This window comes from Triturus cristatus, chromosome 6 (genome assembly GCF_964204655.1).
Source record: "Triturus cristatus chromosome 6, aTriCri1.1, whole genome shotgun sequence".
In the NCBI taxonomy this organism is placed as follows: domain Eukaryota; kingdom Metazoa; phylum Chordata; class Amphibia; order Caudata; family Salamandridae; genus Triturus; species Triturus cristatus.
This window is the reverse complement of record NC_140589.1, coordinates 345,333,192-345,350,875: the sequence shown is the minus strand read 5'-3', so window position 1 is coordinate 345,350,875 and position 17,684 is coordinate 345,333,192. Positions and strand designations below refer to the sequence as shown.

General features: G+C 45.3%; 1 protein-coding gene across 5 annotated transcripts in view; it reads left to right on the top strand.

The window, feature by feature from the left end:
- Positions 1-17,684, top strand: part of ASAP2 (ArfGAP with SH3 domain, ankyrin repeat and PH domain 2) — a 1,162,669-nt gene that overhangs the window by 376,212 nt on the left and 768,773 nt on the right. For all 5 annotated transcript variants that reach the window (XM_085610735.1, XM_085610732.1, XM_085610734.1 and 2 more), the window contains one exon: positions 12,025-12,100. In XM_085610735.1, the coding sequence (XP_085466861.1) occupies positions 12,025-12,100 (76 nt within the window). The remainder of the gene's footprint in view (positions 1-12,024; positions 12,101-17,684) is intronic.

Below are 17,684 nucleotides of genomic sequence, written 5' to 3'. Positions count from 1 at the left end.
CCTCCGGCACCCCGACAATGCGGACATTGTTCCTCCGGGCCCGACCCTCGGAATCCTCCAGTCGACGATCCATCAGGGCGCTCGCCTGGCCAAGCCGGCGCACCTCCTTTTGGAGGGCCGCCACGTCCGCTGTAAGGCCCGAGGTGGTGTGGGCCAAAGAATCGACCCGGTCATTGGTCTTGGATAAATCAGCCCTCACCAGGCCAACATCCACGTGGACCGAGTCAATCTTTTGCGCCAGTGTGTCAAAGCGCTGGTCCACCGAGGCCTTCATCTCGGCGATAGCGCCCATGACATCTCGCAGGGTCAGATCCGCGGGCAGCGCAGGAGCATCAGTCGGGTCCTCAGGAGACCTACGCGGCACCTCGGGAGATCCCTTCTGGAGGGTGTAACGGTCCATGCTGTTGGACTGATGGGCTGCGCCATGGCGGGTCGATTTCACCTTTGCCCGGTCGCCATCTTGTTTTGAGGACATGGTTCCAGTCCCCAAATCGTGCCAATCACCTCGGAAAGGGCCGACAAACCAGTTCACGGGCTCCGGGGGGGGGCAGCCACAGGTCCGCAGGACGGATCACAGCCGGCGGGCCAGCAGGGCACCCCAACGAGGCCACACCACCACACACCGCCCCGCAACCCAACCTCGCCTACACAGCAAGGAGGGTGCAAAAGCGAAAGTGAAAGTGCGGGGTACGCGAGTCGCCCAGCCCTGCCCGCCGCTGTTGATCACTTTGTCTCCGGATCGCCCCGTAACTCCAATCCGGGGGGCCGGCGTGGAGAAGGCCGCAAACCTCAATCGGTGCTCCCGCCGGTGTCCGAGGTCCAATTTGGAAGCGGAAAACGGGTGACACCTCAGCTCGGGCTCACCAACACAGTCCCCTCATCTAGGACAGGATATTTCCAGGATTTATGTAGGAGGTCACGGAGGTCCTCGGGAGCCTCGCACCTACGCGGCCATCTTGGTTGCGCGCTAGGCTCCTCCTCTCTTCAATATTTAAATGGCCATATTCCAACTCTTTTTATTAAAGGAATTTCTTGGATTACTTCCTTACGTGGATTGAAACCTCGTACGGGCAAACGGGTATGTGAATAGAGGAGTCTCAGTTACAGAAAAGTAAAATTTCTTTCAGTTTTAGCTCAGTGATTCATGTACAAGCGCCTCCTCAAACAGTTTTGCCCCCTTGCAATCAGTTCTCCACTGTGACTTGCTCAATGATGAGAGTAAAGAAATCTTACTGTGTTATCCCTTTCAAAACCTTACTCCTAAGTATAACCCTTAAGGCTTATGCCACATTAAAAGGCACATTTATTACATTTTAATCATTACACATTTGCCAACCTGGCCATCTTGATGATGAGCTCTGTCTAGCAGGTGTTTTCATGGAACCTTGTGCCTAGTGCTGGTACACACTACAGGGAGCCATTAGCAGTACCATTACTCTTGACAAATGTAATTGCAAAGTAAATTGCCTTTACTTCACTTGCCCATCCCCCCTCCAGCCCCAATACCCCCCTATCACTTTACAATTTTCTCTCTCTCGCTACATGATTTGTCGATTGTTAATGTTTTCTAAAAATAAATTGGTTGTGCTTTTCTCCATCCCTTCTGCTGTCCGAAGAACTGGGCTCATCATCTTCCCCAGTCTCTAGGATCTTCCGCCTTGGGTCTCTTCCTGTTCTCCCTTCCCTTCGAAAGACCCAATTCCTGCTGTCTTTCCACTGGACTGATTACCTATTTGTGGACAAAATACTGCAAGCTCCATTGAAAATCCTCTGTTAGTGCCCGCTAGTGGGATGAGTAAAGGGACCCCTGGAAAATCCAAGTTCCACCACCACCCTCTTGCTCAGACCTGATTGTCCTGCGCCTCCTACTTAAATGTCTATTTAGGTGTGGAACGCCAGCCTGGGAACTCGTCTCAGCCAGATCCCAGTTTCTCTTCTCCGGTTGTCCGTCTTGTGGGGTTCTCCGTGCCTCCTCACCCAGTGCTGATAATATTTTATTTTTGGCGCATCTGCCTGTAGCCGCCAGAGAAGTGGGTGGGCGCCATATTAAGTATGCGCACTGTCCCGAATGTGCAGTCCAACGCAGGCCCCTGCCTATTCCCACAGTGATCTAATGGCCCCCGAGGCTTGCCGCCAATGTATCATTCTCTTCCTGCCATCAGAGCTGAAAGTTCACCAACTGTAATTGGCCAGAAGTTGAGGGTCCCGGCGGAGCTCTTAAAAGAGTGCAGAGCTAGCATTTGGGCGGTGCGACCTGGCGCTGAGCTAATGTGTGGCACTTTGTTTAGAAATAACTTATGGGTTTAAATCCACCGCCTGCAGAGTTCCTTGTGTGTTAAGTAGTTTTCAGGCAACAATAAAAATATTAAGCTAACTCTGGTAATTAATGTTCCTGCTGGAGAGAGATTGGAGTTTTGTCTAGTTGCAGTTTTGACTCATAAAGCAGTGCAAAGGGTTAATATGCCTTCTGCAAAGAACGTGTACCATGCAGATTACAGTACTGTATTTTATATTCCTAGCTTAGTGGGCCACTGCTTTTCTCTTTGACATCTTTTTGGTACTTGCAGTTAATAAGTTACAATCATACTATAGCAAAATGATCTATGAACTGTTTATCAAAGAGCTGCATGCAAACTTGGTTTTGACGTAGTGTTTTTCTCCAGTCTTTGTTGCTAAAAAGGGTTTGTTTGGGTAGAAATGCATTCTTATTAATAAAGCCAATCCCAACCACTGTGGTAAGTTTTAAATCCTGAGTTTGTATGTCTCCAGACTAAACACTCTTAATATATGCTGCCTACTAATATGGATGACATGTTGTTCCTACACATTGGAATTCTAGTTGTTTTATGTAACTTTTCCTATAAACTGATCTACACTCATATGAGTTATTGTCTCTGTGTAACGTGTGTGATGTAAAGTGCTCTGACACACTACACTGCCTGGAATTTGTCAGAGCTGTAGATGTGAACCTTTCTTTGGTGATGTGTTAAGATACTGATTTTTAGGCATTGACTATCTGATTTGAGAATATTTTTATTATTCTTAGTTAACAAAACATGTGTGTAGATACAGATCGCTTTGCATACAATACCTAATCTACTGTAATGCTTGTGGCTCTCATTTTCTAAGTAATCTCATTAAACAGAATCTGTCTGAATTTGCATGTGAAAGTAGTTACACTGAATCCTTCTCCATTGCTTAAAACTTCCACCAAAGAGCTCTAAAGGCACAGAGGAGCACCAACACTTGAGAAACAAATAACATTGGAGTTTCTTAACTCACTCATTAGCGAGTTGACAATAAACAGAATAAAATACTGAGTTTACCTTAAAAAATGTAATACTATTTCAAAAGGTATTAGCCCCATCTTGCATCCTACCTAGCAGAAGAGCATGAAATGGTCTGCCACCCACTTAGGAATTTATTGGTTTGCAGAAAACGAAAAAAACGTGTTTTTCTGTTTGATTAAATTCCTTATACCGCCAAAGGAGGAATGTGCCTTGCTCTTTATTCCTTGTTATTAGTGCGAGCAGAGTTTCACCACTATTGAGACCTGTTTATGTGTGTTTCTCCACATTTAGAGAACATATTGCCTGATAGTCACCTGCCCCCTGTGTTTCTTTTTGAGCAAGGCATAATAGCAATATCAACGTTTGTGAATATGTTTGAAAAAAATGTAAAGAGCCTTGAGAAATCTTTTTTGACTTGATCCCCTTGTTTTCGATTTGGTTTTTGCTGGTTACTGTGAGACTATTCATTATCACCGCACAGAAGCTGCCCTTCTAAGAGTCACAAAACACCCTACGACGACTCCTGGATAGTTGTGGTACAGTGTTTCTGGTTCTATTAAATCTAAGTGTGGCTTGTGACACTTTCTCATGACATTCTTGCTGAAAGACTGGCTCAACTAGGCCTCCAAGGCATGGCTCTCACCTGGTTAAACTCCTTCTTAACAGGACTGTACCTTCCATGTCTTCTGCACAAACACAGTGTCCAGTTCTCACTTACTGACGATGGGAGTTCCGCAGGGAGCTGCCCTCAGCCATGCTTTTTAATATTTATTTCCGCAGACCTAGTGGAAAACTGTGGCTTGACCTTACCCTCATACGCAGATGACACCCAGATCGTTTTTTATTTGTTGTGTGAGCAGGAAGCTAGCTAGGAAGATCTTAACTCCTGCCTCGACCTTGTCTCCACTTGGATGAATATCAACACCCTAAAACTAAATGGAGATAAGACAGATTCTGATACTGGGTAAGAACCCCCAGCTCTCAGGTCCCCAACATTGGCCTGCTACTCTGGGAGAATTCCTCGAACCTGTCAACAGGGTAAAGAACCTGGGCTTCTGACTGGATTTCACCTTGTCCATGAAGCTACAAGTAGCTAAGGTTGCCTACTCCAGTTTTGCTATTACGAAATGGCTTAAAAAGATCTTATGGATACTTTCGTTATCCAGGCCCTGAAATGATCTAGGCTGGATTATGGTTATATTTTACACCTGGTGGCTGACAAGACTGTGATCAGATGTCTTCAGATGGTCCAAAATGCTGCCACCAGACTCCTATTCTGGCCTCCCAAATATTCTTCTCTATCTGGTCTCTTTCAGGACCTCCACTGGCTTACAGTGGACAAGCGCATTACTTCAAGGCACTTGTACAAAAACAAATCACAGATTTCTGGAGGGACGTATCTGAGTGGCAGCATAAAGCCACTGAGGCCACTTCATGCTATCTCCAGAGAGTTGCTTGCGGGGCTTTATCGCCAGACCAAAAAATAAGAAGATGCAATATATATTCCTGCATCTGGCGCTGGTATTGGTGAAAAGTGTATAGCTATTGGGTGACTGGCACCCCGTGGCCCTAGTGTAGATGCATGAATAAAGGATACTATAGAATGGGCACTAGCAGAAGCGGTTTATCTCAAAATGTCTAGAAGTGATGAAAGGGTTATGGAGGATCTAGAGTTGTGGTGGAACACTATGTAGGCATAACTCACCAACACAGGATCTGATGACGGACCCTTATCTCAGACCACACACCCTAAAATGGAAGATTAAATTACAAAGAATGCCTGTATGGTGCGGGCAACGGAGCTGCCATGTTGTCTCTACAATGAACCCTGCAAAGAAGGGAAAATGTTGCTCAGTAAAGATGTTTGGGATTCATTTGGAATGTTAATATAGGGGCATTACATGACTGTTGTGATAACTTATTCTTCTCCAGTATTGTATCTTTTAAAGAATTAACATGCTCGAATCTTCCCCTTCGTCATGGTGGTAGTCCCACGGTAGCAGTAAAATAGCAGTATAAAAGCTAAACGGACAATCTCCCTTGAGAATCAATAGCATTTAGTAACCAGTTAGCCTCATTAAAGAACATCCAAACTCCATCCAATCACATCGCAGAACCTTAAGTATCCATTCCCTGCAGGGCCACCATACCTCATATTTCTTACCGCACGTTGTGTGTTAGTCTGCCTGAGCTCTGGTCTGTCACAGTGGTTCTACATTGAACTTTTTAACTTTGAGGTAGCTGTTCCTTTTCCTCAACCTTCTCTTCAACTGAGGTGCTGCTAGAAAGTGAGTTTACTCCTTTATTTCTGTATTTGCAGCAGAATGTCAGAGTCTAAAAAAGGCTGTTTAGCCCCTGCAAGACTTGTGGAAAGTCCAAGCTTTTCACAGAAGACTCTCATAAAGAGTGCTTATGCTGCCTTTACCTAGATCACAAACCTAAAGACTGTAACCACTGCCGGACTTTTTCTTCAAAATACCTCAAAGATCGTGAGAAAAGACTTCTCATGTGGATTCAAAAGAGAAAATCTGTGAGGGAATCTGACTCCGAGAGTGAGGATAGGCCTTATACCTCCTCTAAGAAAAGGAAGAAAGAGGATCCTTCTTCTGTTCAGAGAGATCCAAATAAATCAAGATCTCAGAGCAAGGATTCTTCTGTGATAAAAAAGGCGAAAAGGAGCAACCTGGCTCATCTCAGGCCCTAAAAAGATCTGGTTCTGCTCCTCCTTCTGTGCCACATACTCCCTAACAAAAAATCTGCCTGTCGGTAGGCTCTTCGACGAGGCATTCTCTGCCTACGATTGTCGAAACGAAGACTCCGTCGATTGTTTCGTCAGCGACATCCAAGACGTAGACAGTCAAGACGACGACTGTCTCGTCGACGAAGATGGAAGTGGTGCTGTGGTCCACAGCTTCGGTAAGGAGTTCGTCTTCATTGAGAGCTTTGCATTCAATGGTCCAGTTGGGTGCTGCGTCGTTGATTAGCGTCTCTGCCCCGTCGATTGATATTTCCACGTTGTTAGTGTAGTCTCTGGTGATGATCCTGTCGACAAAGAAAATGGACATGCCTGTCTCCAAAACAATTCCTTCATTATTACAGGGCTTTTCCCAAATCTCTCCTCTGCCTCCTTCTCACCTCCTGGATTTTCAGGAATCGGAGGATGATGGTCCTTTTGGCCCTGCTTACAGCCCCTCTCAACTGAGAGTAAAGTGCTAGGAATCTGAAGAAGAGTATCAACCAGATGACCGTTATGTGTACTTGAAAGGTAATTATTCCTTTTCGGACAGACGCTCAGGTATGCAGCACTTGGACACCTTTCAAGAACATTACCCTTACTATGAGCAGGAAGAGGAAGACAGTCAACAAGAACCCTCCTTTAACGTTCTGATGTCACTGGCCACAGACTTACGTATGATGCTAAGTGACTAGCTTCAACTGCCTGCGCATCCTCCGCAAGACCTTCAAATGGATCCCCTCCGACTGCAGAAGGACCGTCATCCACGCGCTCATAACCAGTAGACTGGACAAAGGCAACGCCCTATACGCCAGAATCAACAGGACTCTCCTACACAGGCTCCAGCCCATCCAGAACGCCGCAGCCAGACTCCTCCTCGGGACACTGCATCACAAACACATGACCCAACACCTACGAGACCTCCACTGGCTCCCCGTCGAGAAGAGGATCACCTACTGTCTCCCTTGACTTCTTTACTGATTTATCATCACAGATCACCAAATAGCATACTGACTATATTTATTGGGAGGCGACCTGAATCTCACCCGACAACCAAAGCTTGATTCCACTGACTCTGCAGCCACTTCCAAACCTTTTTCTTTACAGACCCTTACAGACCTCAGTGACACATTCCATTTGACAGATACATGGTGGCATAAATTTCCGAAACTGAGCGATTAAACTTTCTACTCTGCTCCGCACAATGCGTGACTCCAAACGCGCTCTTTTGGTTACACACTATCATTCATTTCTCTTGCACGCTGTCGGACCCGCTCCTGTAGCGATCAGACAGGGTTGCACACTGTCTCCCCTTTTGTTCATAATCTCCATGGACCCTCTTGCCCGACATTTCCAGGAAAGACAAGTTCATAGGGGCCTCAGATTCTCCCATGGGACACTATTAGCTTCTCTTTATGCAGACGACATAATGTTGTTTGTTCGCGATCCCGCAATCAATTTGTCTCTTCTTGTGGGCGAGGTGCAGCATTTCAGTGTTTTCTCTGGATTGTGTATTAACTGGAGCATATCCGAGTTATTGCCACTCACAGACGCCACTGTGGCGGGTGATCTTGATTTTTCCCCGCACAGACTCCGCTAGATATCTGGGCATTAATATCCGTAGGGAGCACTCAAAAGTAATGCGCAACAACTATGTAGATGCTTTGACAAATCTTGAGACGCAGGTGGAAAGGTGGATAAAGCTTCCGCTGGGCATGATTCAGCGTATAGCAATTACTGAAATGATTGTGCTGCCCTGCTTTCTTTATCTTTTTTAGGTCTCGCGCCTAGCGTTGCACTGCGCAGCAGTGCTCGCGCAGCGAGAGTCCTTTTGTCCGGGGTTCAGAAATGGACCCTGGAATCGTACACGCTTGTGCGTGTGTTTTTTGTTTTGTCTTCTATTATAGGGCTTTTAGTGGCTGTATTTTTTAGACAGAGCACGCAATAGGCCGCGGGCGCATCGCTCCGCCCATGGCCTATTGGTGTCTGTTACGCGCACTAAAGCCTATCTGGTTTCAATTATCGTGCCCAGACACAGGCGCGATAATTGAAAGCATATGGCTATCTGTGGCGCGCGCGCACCATTGGCGGCTGTCTCTGCCTCCAAAAGCGATTGCTTTCGGTTTCGCGATCGCTTTACTTGTGGCTATGCTTTCAGTTTTGTGATCACTTTACTTGTGGCTTTGCGGCTGCAATACAGTTTGTGGCTTAATTGTTAGGAATGCGTGGCTAATCTTTACGCGATTACAAGGTAAAATAAATGAAGGCAGTTACAAGGCAAAGTAAATGAAAATACGCTGCAAATATTTACTTTGTTACAAGGTAAAATAAACGAAGGCGGTTACAAGGTAAAAAAATAGAAAAATGCGCGGCATATATTTACGCGGTTACAAGGTAAACAATGCGTGCCTAATAATTGCACTATAATTCTCTTTTTCTAATGTCGCGTCGGGCTTCCTGAAATAATTGACTGTATCTGCTTAGCTACAAAACAAGGATTAGTTGGGGCTAAGTCGTACTTTCTGACTGGACTGAAAATGTGTGATTTTGGATAGAGTTCTTTCTCTTTCCGTTACCCGATTCCCTTAATCTAAAATGGCGCTTGCTTACAAATAGAGTTATAGACATATAGCCAGAAATACACAGAGCTAGACCTAGGTACAGGAAAACAGATGTACACACATATAGAAAAGGAGATTAACAAGCAAAGAGATATACAGAAACAGAGGCACATACACAAAGCTAAAAACTGAGACCGATAGACAAAGAGGAACAGAGGCAGAGATAAAGACAGAAACTTATAAACACTAAAAGGCACATATAGAGTTTGATACATACAAGCAAATACAGTGTACACATAGGTAGACACATATAGCAGAGCATGACGAGCACAGAGGAGCATATACAAAGACAGAGACACACAGATAGACTGAGAGAGAGATAGAAATGCACAAACTAAGAGAAAGATGAATACACTATGAGAGAAGAAACAGACAGTAAAACAAATACATCTTGTGGCGTTGCTTTCAGTTTTGCGATCACTTTACTTGTGGCTTTGGCTGCAATACAGTTTGTTGCTTAATTGTGAGGAATGCGTGGCTAATCTTTACGCGGTTACAAGGTAAAATAGCGGTTACAATGCAAAGTAAATGAAAATGCGCGGCAAATATTTACTTTGTTACAAGGTAAACAATGCGTGCCTAATATTCGCACTATACTTCTCTTTTTCTAATGTTGCGTCAGGCTTACTGAAATAATTGACTGTATCTGCTTAGCTACAAAACAAGGATTCGTTGGGGCTCTAAGTCATACTTTCTGACTTGACTGAAAACGTGCGATTTTGGATAGAGTTCTTTCTCTTTCCGTTACCTGATTCCCTTAAGTTGTGTATGGTTGTGTGTGGTTATGTGTGTGGTTATGTGTGTGGTGTGTGGTTGTGTGTGTGTGTGGTTGTGTGTGTGTGGTTGTGATTGTGTGTGTGTGGTTTGTGTGTGTGTGGTGGTTGTGTGTGGTGTGTGTGTGTGTGGTTGTGTGTGTGGTTGTGTGTGTGTTGGTTGTGGTTGTGGTTGTGTGTGTGGTTGTGTGTGGTGTGGTTGTGTGTTGTGTTTGTGGTTGTGTGTGTGTGTGGTTGTGTGTGTGTGTGGTTGTGTGTGTGTGGTTGTGGTGGTTATGTGTGTGGTTGTGTGTGTGTGTGTGGTTGTGTGGTTGGGTGTGGTTGTGTGATTACACATCACATAATTACACTGTATTCACTACAACATAAATACACTCCACATACCACTCAGTACTACATAATTGCACGTCACATAATTACTCTCTACTTAATGCAAGATAAATACACACCACACAATTCCACTCTGTCCCACATAATAACACAACGCATAATTACACTGTACTCAATGCAACAAAAGTACACACCTTTCACTCAAGTTCTTGCTATATAAAAAAAAAAAACTAAATTGCAATGCAATAGGTCTCACATTACTGAATCTTTGAGCTGCTATTGGTGTTGCATTATTATTAGCAATGCCAACAGCTCAAACTTTAATAATGCGAGACCTATTGCATTGAAAATGCTTGTTTAAACATTCCCATTGCCCTAACTAGCATCTTTTTTACCTCCCTGCTTGAGCTGCTCATTCGACTAATATGGGCCTGCTCCCGGCCTTGCATCCGCTGGGAGGTTCTCATACTTCCCTTTGAGCACAGCAGTTTTGGAGTGCCTGACCTTCAACTCTGTTTATGTAGCCCATTATGCTTACTAATGTTATCTTCCGGATACCATTTCTCAAACCTGAACGAGAACAACTACCACATCTTCCTCTTGACACCATACTGCCCCCAGGACTACTGCGCGACCTTTACACAATTCAAATGCTAGCCACTACTTGTTGGGCATGGTTTAAACTTCTGTGGTATCTCAGTGGGTTAACTCTTTATTCCCCTCACATCCCATTCATAAGCAACCCTTGGCTCCCACTCACTCTGGAGTATGTAGTGCAGCGTATGCTTGGTGCGCACAACTGTGGGTGCGGGCGACCTGTTTCTAGAAGGTGTGCTCAAGCCCAGCTCCATGATGGCCAAAGCAGATCAATCGTCGATTATGGATAGATTTAAATTCCATCGTTTACACAATACATTGCGGGCAGTGCTGCCTGCCTACCCAACTGAACCCGAAGACTTTTCACCACTCGCAATACTGATCGCGTCCCCAGACAATAGACATCTGATCTCTAAATGATAACATATTTCCCTACAATTAAGGCCTGCCCGGCTGGAGAAAGCCGGGGCAGCATGGGAGCGTGCCCTGGGTACTCCTATTTCGGATAGGGGTTGGTATTACTGCTGTATGCAGAATAAACTCGTGCCAGGTAATCATCGGGATAAGATATTACATTATAAATATCTACACAGAGCCTACACTACTGTGTCGCGCTGGCGAAATTTGACCCTACCAGATCTCGCAAGTGCCCGAAATTTCGGGCGGACAATGCAGACTTCTCCCATTTGACATGGACTTGCGAGATAATAGCAAACAACTGGAAGTATATCTTTTCCACTCTATCTCTTATGATCAGGAGTCCACTTTGGGCTGACACCCTTATGGCCTTATTGGGGTATGTAAGCCATTACCACTAGCAAACTTTCTCTACTTTTAGTTAAACTGCAAATTTCACTTCATTGGGTTACACGCAGTCAGAGCTTGGCTGAAAGACTTGTCCTTCTGTGACACTACTTTCGAATTGAAAGCTTCACTGCAGCCAAGGCCTAAAGATATTTGGAAACCACTGCGGAATTATTTGTTCACTATGGTTGATTTGGTGGATGATGGATCAACAGATTAGTCTTAAGTCCTCTGCCATCTATTGTATTAGACACCCCCCTGTATTGTTTTATGGTAGCTAATGTGCTTTTATTACCTTTTTTGGTGGTAGGCTGTGCTTTTTGTATTTCTCCCTTTGCCTATGTCTCTTGACCGCAGATATATTCATTCCTCTCTCTTTGGGTAACCTGTTGTACTTCATATGTCTAAACTTTTCTTTTACTGTCACTACAGTAAGTGGCTTCACTGTATGTATTTTCTGAGAAATTATAAATAAAGTTAAAAAAATATATATATATCCGATTTATCACAAACGCAATTGGAAAGAGGTCTGTCCAGCAGCAATAAATACTTGGCATGTGCAAATTTGTAAAACAAGTGCCTATATCGTTTGAGTACAGCCTTGAAGATATATATGCAAATTTTGCCTTTGTGCATTTTATTTGCAGGGAATACAAATCCCATTTTGCATTGGCTGATTCCAGAGATTGTGTATAGCACAATCCTACTTTGACATCACATAATGAGTTCCTTATGTCTCTTTGAGAAATGTATAAAAAAAAGACCAAATATGGTTGTGTGGGAAATTTAGTAATGGAAGGTTCTGGCTATTTATATATGACTTGACTGCATGTGTTTTAGTCCCAAATTTCGTTTAAATATTTTTTTTATTCCAGTTTCTTTCAGGACGGCTTGAAAGCTGTGGAGAGTCTTAAACCTTCAATTGAAAAACTTTCAACAGATCTACATGCTGTAAGTAATATTGGTTTTAAACATGTTGGGATAGAAGGCATTGATTTATAATGACCATTGAATTCGTATTTTGAGGTAGCCTTCATTTTAGTTCTTAATGTAGGTTTGGCTTAGTTTAGCAACTTTGAGCATTTTTTTCAAAACTAAGAATGTAAACCCTCAATGTATGATAGTAGCCAATGCATCATAGAAATGTTTAGTTGAGCGGCTGCCATGTATGGAATCACTAACAAGTTTTTACATTTGGTTTATAACGTGCCAGGTAAATATTATTTTCTTTCAATGTGTACTTTATTACCTTCATAGGATGCAAGACCAGAAATGCCTTTAGCACTGCTGAACACCAGATATAAATATATTGTACCACATTGGTCCCCCTATTTCTCTTTGCCATCCGTCCTAGTAATTTGGGGCTAGAGGTTCTCCCCGAATTCAGTCCAATTGAAGCCAAGGTTTTTGTGGGTGATCCTCAGGACCAGAAAATCTCGACAATATATCAGTCACTGGTGACCAATGGCTCTACAACATTGGGTGAGCTTAGAGAAGCATGGGTAGGAGACCTTGGCCCAATAGACGGAGACGATTGGATGGATGCACTGGCCTCACTCAGGAAGCAGTAATAGCAACGCGGCTGCGTCTTATCCAATTCAAGCATCTTCACCGGGTTTACTATAGAAGGCTCAGGTTGTGGAGGGCAGACCTAGCGTCATCTCCGATGTGCCTGCGGTGTGGTCGGGAGGAGGGGTCTTTGATGCATATGATCTGGCATTTCACAGCACTCGCTAGATCCTGGCGGGGGGTTCTGGTCTGTCTTGCAGAAGTGTTGGGGTGGGGGCTCCCCTCCTCACCAAGATTGGCAATTTTACATATTATGGAAGGTATAGAAGGTAACATATACAAGAGGCACCTGTTACTGTTGGGGCGGACACTGGCTAAAAGGGACATAGCAAGGCTGTGGAAGGCATCAGCCCCACCATCTCTCTCAGCATGGAAAAATGGGCTAGACTTCTGCATGGGGTTGGAGATTCCAATATTCAAGGCCAGGGCTTGCCGCAAAAGCTCCCCAAGATCTGGAAAAGATGGGCAGACTACCGAGGCATCGACTTAGACCCGGTGCCCCAGTGAACGCATCTATATCTATGTTCTTATGTGGGCCTCTTGGTTAGAGGACCAGTTATCTGGTGATGGACACTATTTGTTGGGGAGGGCGATGTGGTGGCAAACGAGACGCAGTAATGGAATAGTGCAACGGGGTTTGGGGAGTTTCGATACGGTGATGTTGTATTGTTCTACTTAATTATGATAACGATAATGTATAAACTAATTGTCAACAACCATAATCTGCAATGTCTAATATGGCAGCTGTCTCCTGTGTTAAGGAGCTCTGCACTGTACTTGACCATTGACATAATAAAATCTGTTTAAAAAAAAAAACACACATACACATAAATTCTCTGTGACACTGGAGTACACAGAACTCTGTTCATTATTATTATTGTTCCAAACAACCAGTCTGTGTTTTTTTTCTCTTATTTCCCTTATTTTCACCGCTTCAAGTGCTGTGGATAATCTTGATTGTAAAGTGCAAGCATTCAATCACATCTGACTGCCAGAGGGTATTTCCAAGGGAATTGACAGAGCACCAATCTCTGTTTTTTCTTTTCAAACCTTCAAGGCAGAACATCTCTGGACCCGGTGGGCCAGTTGTCTTCATATATGGCTTGTTTTGCTCCTGGTGGCTAGGGTTAGCAACCAGGGACAATTTCAACCGGCCTTCTGAGGTCTAAAAGAGGTGCACTCTTTGTGGGGATCTGGATTTACTGGCTCCCTACACCGACCTTCTTCACTGCCTGACTCCTGGTTCTACTCGCCTGCTGGTGGGGGCAACTTGACCACCGCAATAACAAGCAGAGCACCGCCATACCTGCTCTTCTCAGGCCCCAGAGCATCCTGACTGTCCTACAGAGCACCCAGGGTGGCAGTGGAGTCCTGGTCTTTCCCCCAACTGGTCTTAAATGGGCTTAAGGGGCCAGTACCACAGACCCTGGAGAGACCCATCCTGATCCTGGGATCAGCTGTATTGAAAGTCCTCAGTCCATCTTGGAAGGGTATCAGGTGGCTCCTCTTTTTAGCTGGCCATTCTTCCACTATTGTTGTCTCCCAGGTCCAGGGGGTAAAAAGTTCTAGATGCCAGGTACCCGTGGCCAATCCTAGGATTCCACACCACCCCTATCCCAGCCCTCCCGCACAGCATTCTGGTACAATCTATCAAGGTGACTTGAAGTTTTTTTCTACAGAAAGAACTCCCCTGAGGGCCTCAGCATTGGCTTAGCTAACATCACTGCAAGATACCTTCCCACCAAAACTTCAAAAGGGGGGCCCTCCTGTGTTTGCTGCAGAGGTCTGGGCTTACTCTTTTGTTCAGTGGCCTTGGGCTGGCCCAGTCCAGGTGCAGTATGACAAGCTGATTGTCAGATGCAGATTTTCCCCACACCTCTTCCTTTCTCAGGTAGTTAATCACTGATAATTGCTCCTTTTGTGTGAGGAAGCCTTTGCTCTCCCTGCTGGGGAGCAGAATAATTAACTTGGTTCATTAGGGAGGACAAAAACCTAGAATCTGATTATGAGCTGAACCAGAGAAATATGACAATTCCTTAAGTCCCATAAGATATGGTTTGGGAACTCCAACTGGACCGGACTTTGTAGGCCTAAGTGAATTGAAACTGTATTTAAAGGCAAATCTAGCCTTTATGTATAATACAGTGAAAGCACTTACGATTTTCCAGTAAACCCTTCAAGCCTATCTATGATTACCCACTAATATATAAGGCCTACCCAAGATCAGTCCCACTCCTTGCAGAGTCCCTTTTATGCTAGGCTACCTGTGCGCAATTACCAGGCTGCGCAAAGTGGTAGTCTCATGTGCAACCTGCACACGTGTTGATGTGTGCAAAAGACACACAATTGATGGACGGAATGCAGAACAAATCAAAACATTCACCCCCAGTCAAGAGATCTGGGTTAAATTCATAATTTTTTTGCTCACCATGCCACCTCAGTTTAGACCTGGCCATATGCAAATCAGTCTTGACCCTGTGCCTGATGGGAACAGTCCAGCCCGAACTGCCAAGCCAGATCCTCCCTGGACCGGAAACAAGCATCCTAGGACCGGTTTCGGGGTTTCACTCCTCTTCAGCCAGGATAGCTTGATTCCAGTGGCACAGTGAGCCCAGGACCCACGTCTGGGCATACCTGGGGCACTTAGGGCAAGAAAGCAAAAGAAACACAATTGATGGACGGAATGCAGAACAAATCAAAACATTCACCCCCAGTCAAGAGATCTGGGTTAAATCCATAATCCTTTTGCTCACCATGCCATCCCAGATTAGACTTGGCCATATGCAAATCAGCCAAGGACCTACGTCTGGGCATACCTAGGATGCTTGTTTCCATTCCAGGGAGGACCTGGCTTGGCAGTTCGGGCTGGACTGTTCCCATGAGGCACAGGGTCAAGACTGATTTGCATATGGCCAGTTTTAAACTGGGGTGGCATGGTGAGCAAAATAATGATTCTGAGATCAGTAAATGCCAGCTGTCTCATCGGCCACTACTCCCATGCAATTTGGGACACACTGGCACAAATTTTACTGGCTCTTCTGGACAACCTTAGGATATACCTTTCCCAGGCTATTCAGAAATGCCAGAATGCAGCAAAATGTGTAATCAGATCTGGACTGGGCACTTCGGTTCCATGACTGGATGAGGTCTGCGGGCGTCTCATGGGATGTGCATGTATCCTTAATGGACATGCTGTTTGACTGCTCTCACCTTTACTACAAGAAAGCAGACTCGACCTTGGAACATTTCAAGGAGAGCAGTTTTGGTTCTTTTTGGATCTCACAGGGCAATTCTATAAGCAATTTCACTTTCTGTTGGTTATGGTAGAGGCATCTCATTTTGGCAGTGCCATACTCCATCCCAGCAGGCCTTTCAGCCATTTTGTAGCAGAAGCCGCAGTTCTCAGAATTAACGAGGACAGCAAAGCCAACGCGCACCTCAGTTCCTCCCCGTCCCTCTATCAGTTGCAAAACCGATTTAGTGTGTCCTTGCCAGGACACAACCACCCTGTCAGAGGCAAGATATGATATTTTCCCTAAAAATGGCAGGCCATCAGGACAGAGAAGCAGGTCCTCCAAATGATCCACTAGGACAATGCCTTTTATTCTTTTTTACCCCGCACGCTTTCCACCACCTTCAGGCAGCTGACTGAGCGCTGTCTATCCATCTTAATGAAGGAAGAGCAGGCTGTTTTGGCCAGAGGGGCCATCAAGAGGGTTTCTGTCGCTGAAGTAGGAACTGGCTGTTACTCCATCTACTTTCTTGTGCTGAAGAAGGACGGAGGCCTTCGTCCTATTTTACATTTTAGCCTTTTCAGCACCTTCCTGCGGAATGACGAATATAAGATGCTCATGCTAACCCAGGTTCTGTCTGCCTTAGACCTTGGAAACTGGACAGTGGCTTTGGACATGTAGAACACTTATTTTCACATCTTTGTCCTTCAGGCCCACAGGCGTCCTCTTCAGTTCTCAGTGGTTAAGGTGCATTTTAAATTCCCAGTGCTCCCCTTTGGCCTCACCAGTGCCCTTCGAGTGTTCACGAAAGTGATGGCAGTGGTTGCAGCACACCTTCAGAAATCGGGGGTACCAATCTTCCACTATCTCAACAACTGGCTGATGAAGGTGGGATCACTCAAGGTAGTTGTCAACCAACTCTAGATAAAGGCAAAACACCTAGCTTCATTCGGGTTCACTATTAACATGCCAAAGTCACACCTGACTCTTTAGCAGGTGCTCCCCTTCATCTGAGCCATTCTGGATATGGTATGGTTTCCTCTCTTTCCCCTGGAGCAGAGAGACCAGGAGATTCAGGCTCTTGATTTCAAAGATTCAGCCTTGGTCCTAGACCTCCGTATAGATGACTGTGAGGCTCTTGAGTTTGTTGGCCTCCTGCAAACCAAACACACCACATGGCAAATGTGGGCTCTGTAGTGGGACCTTAAATCTCAGTGGCCACAACATCTGAGAAATCTGTTGGATTGTATCCAGATGTCAGAGGAGACTGCAAAAGAAGTGCAGTTGTGAATACTGGACCACCATTGGGTCAGTGGCAGGTCATCTTCTTACCCAGAGCTGATAATGGTCATGGATGCATCACTGCTGGGTTGGTGAGTCCATCTGGTAAAGGTGGAGGTAAAAGGTCACTGGTCTCTACTCTACTCCACATCAGTTGTTGCTATTAGGGGTGATTCGCTTGGCTTTGAAGGCCTTCTTACTCCCCCATTAAATGAAGACTGGTGCAGGTTCTCACGGACAACACCACCGCCATGTGGTACTGCAATCAGCTTGGCTGGCTGGGTTCTTGGGTCCTGTGTCAGGGGGCCCTAGGACGCTTGAAATGGCTGGACCGCCAAGGGATTTCTCTGGTGGTAAACCACCTGGCGTGATCTTTAAACGCCAGGGTGGCCAAACTGAGTCACAGGCCCCTAGCAGATCATGAATGGCATTTGCACCCGGAGGTGGCCCAA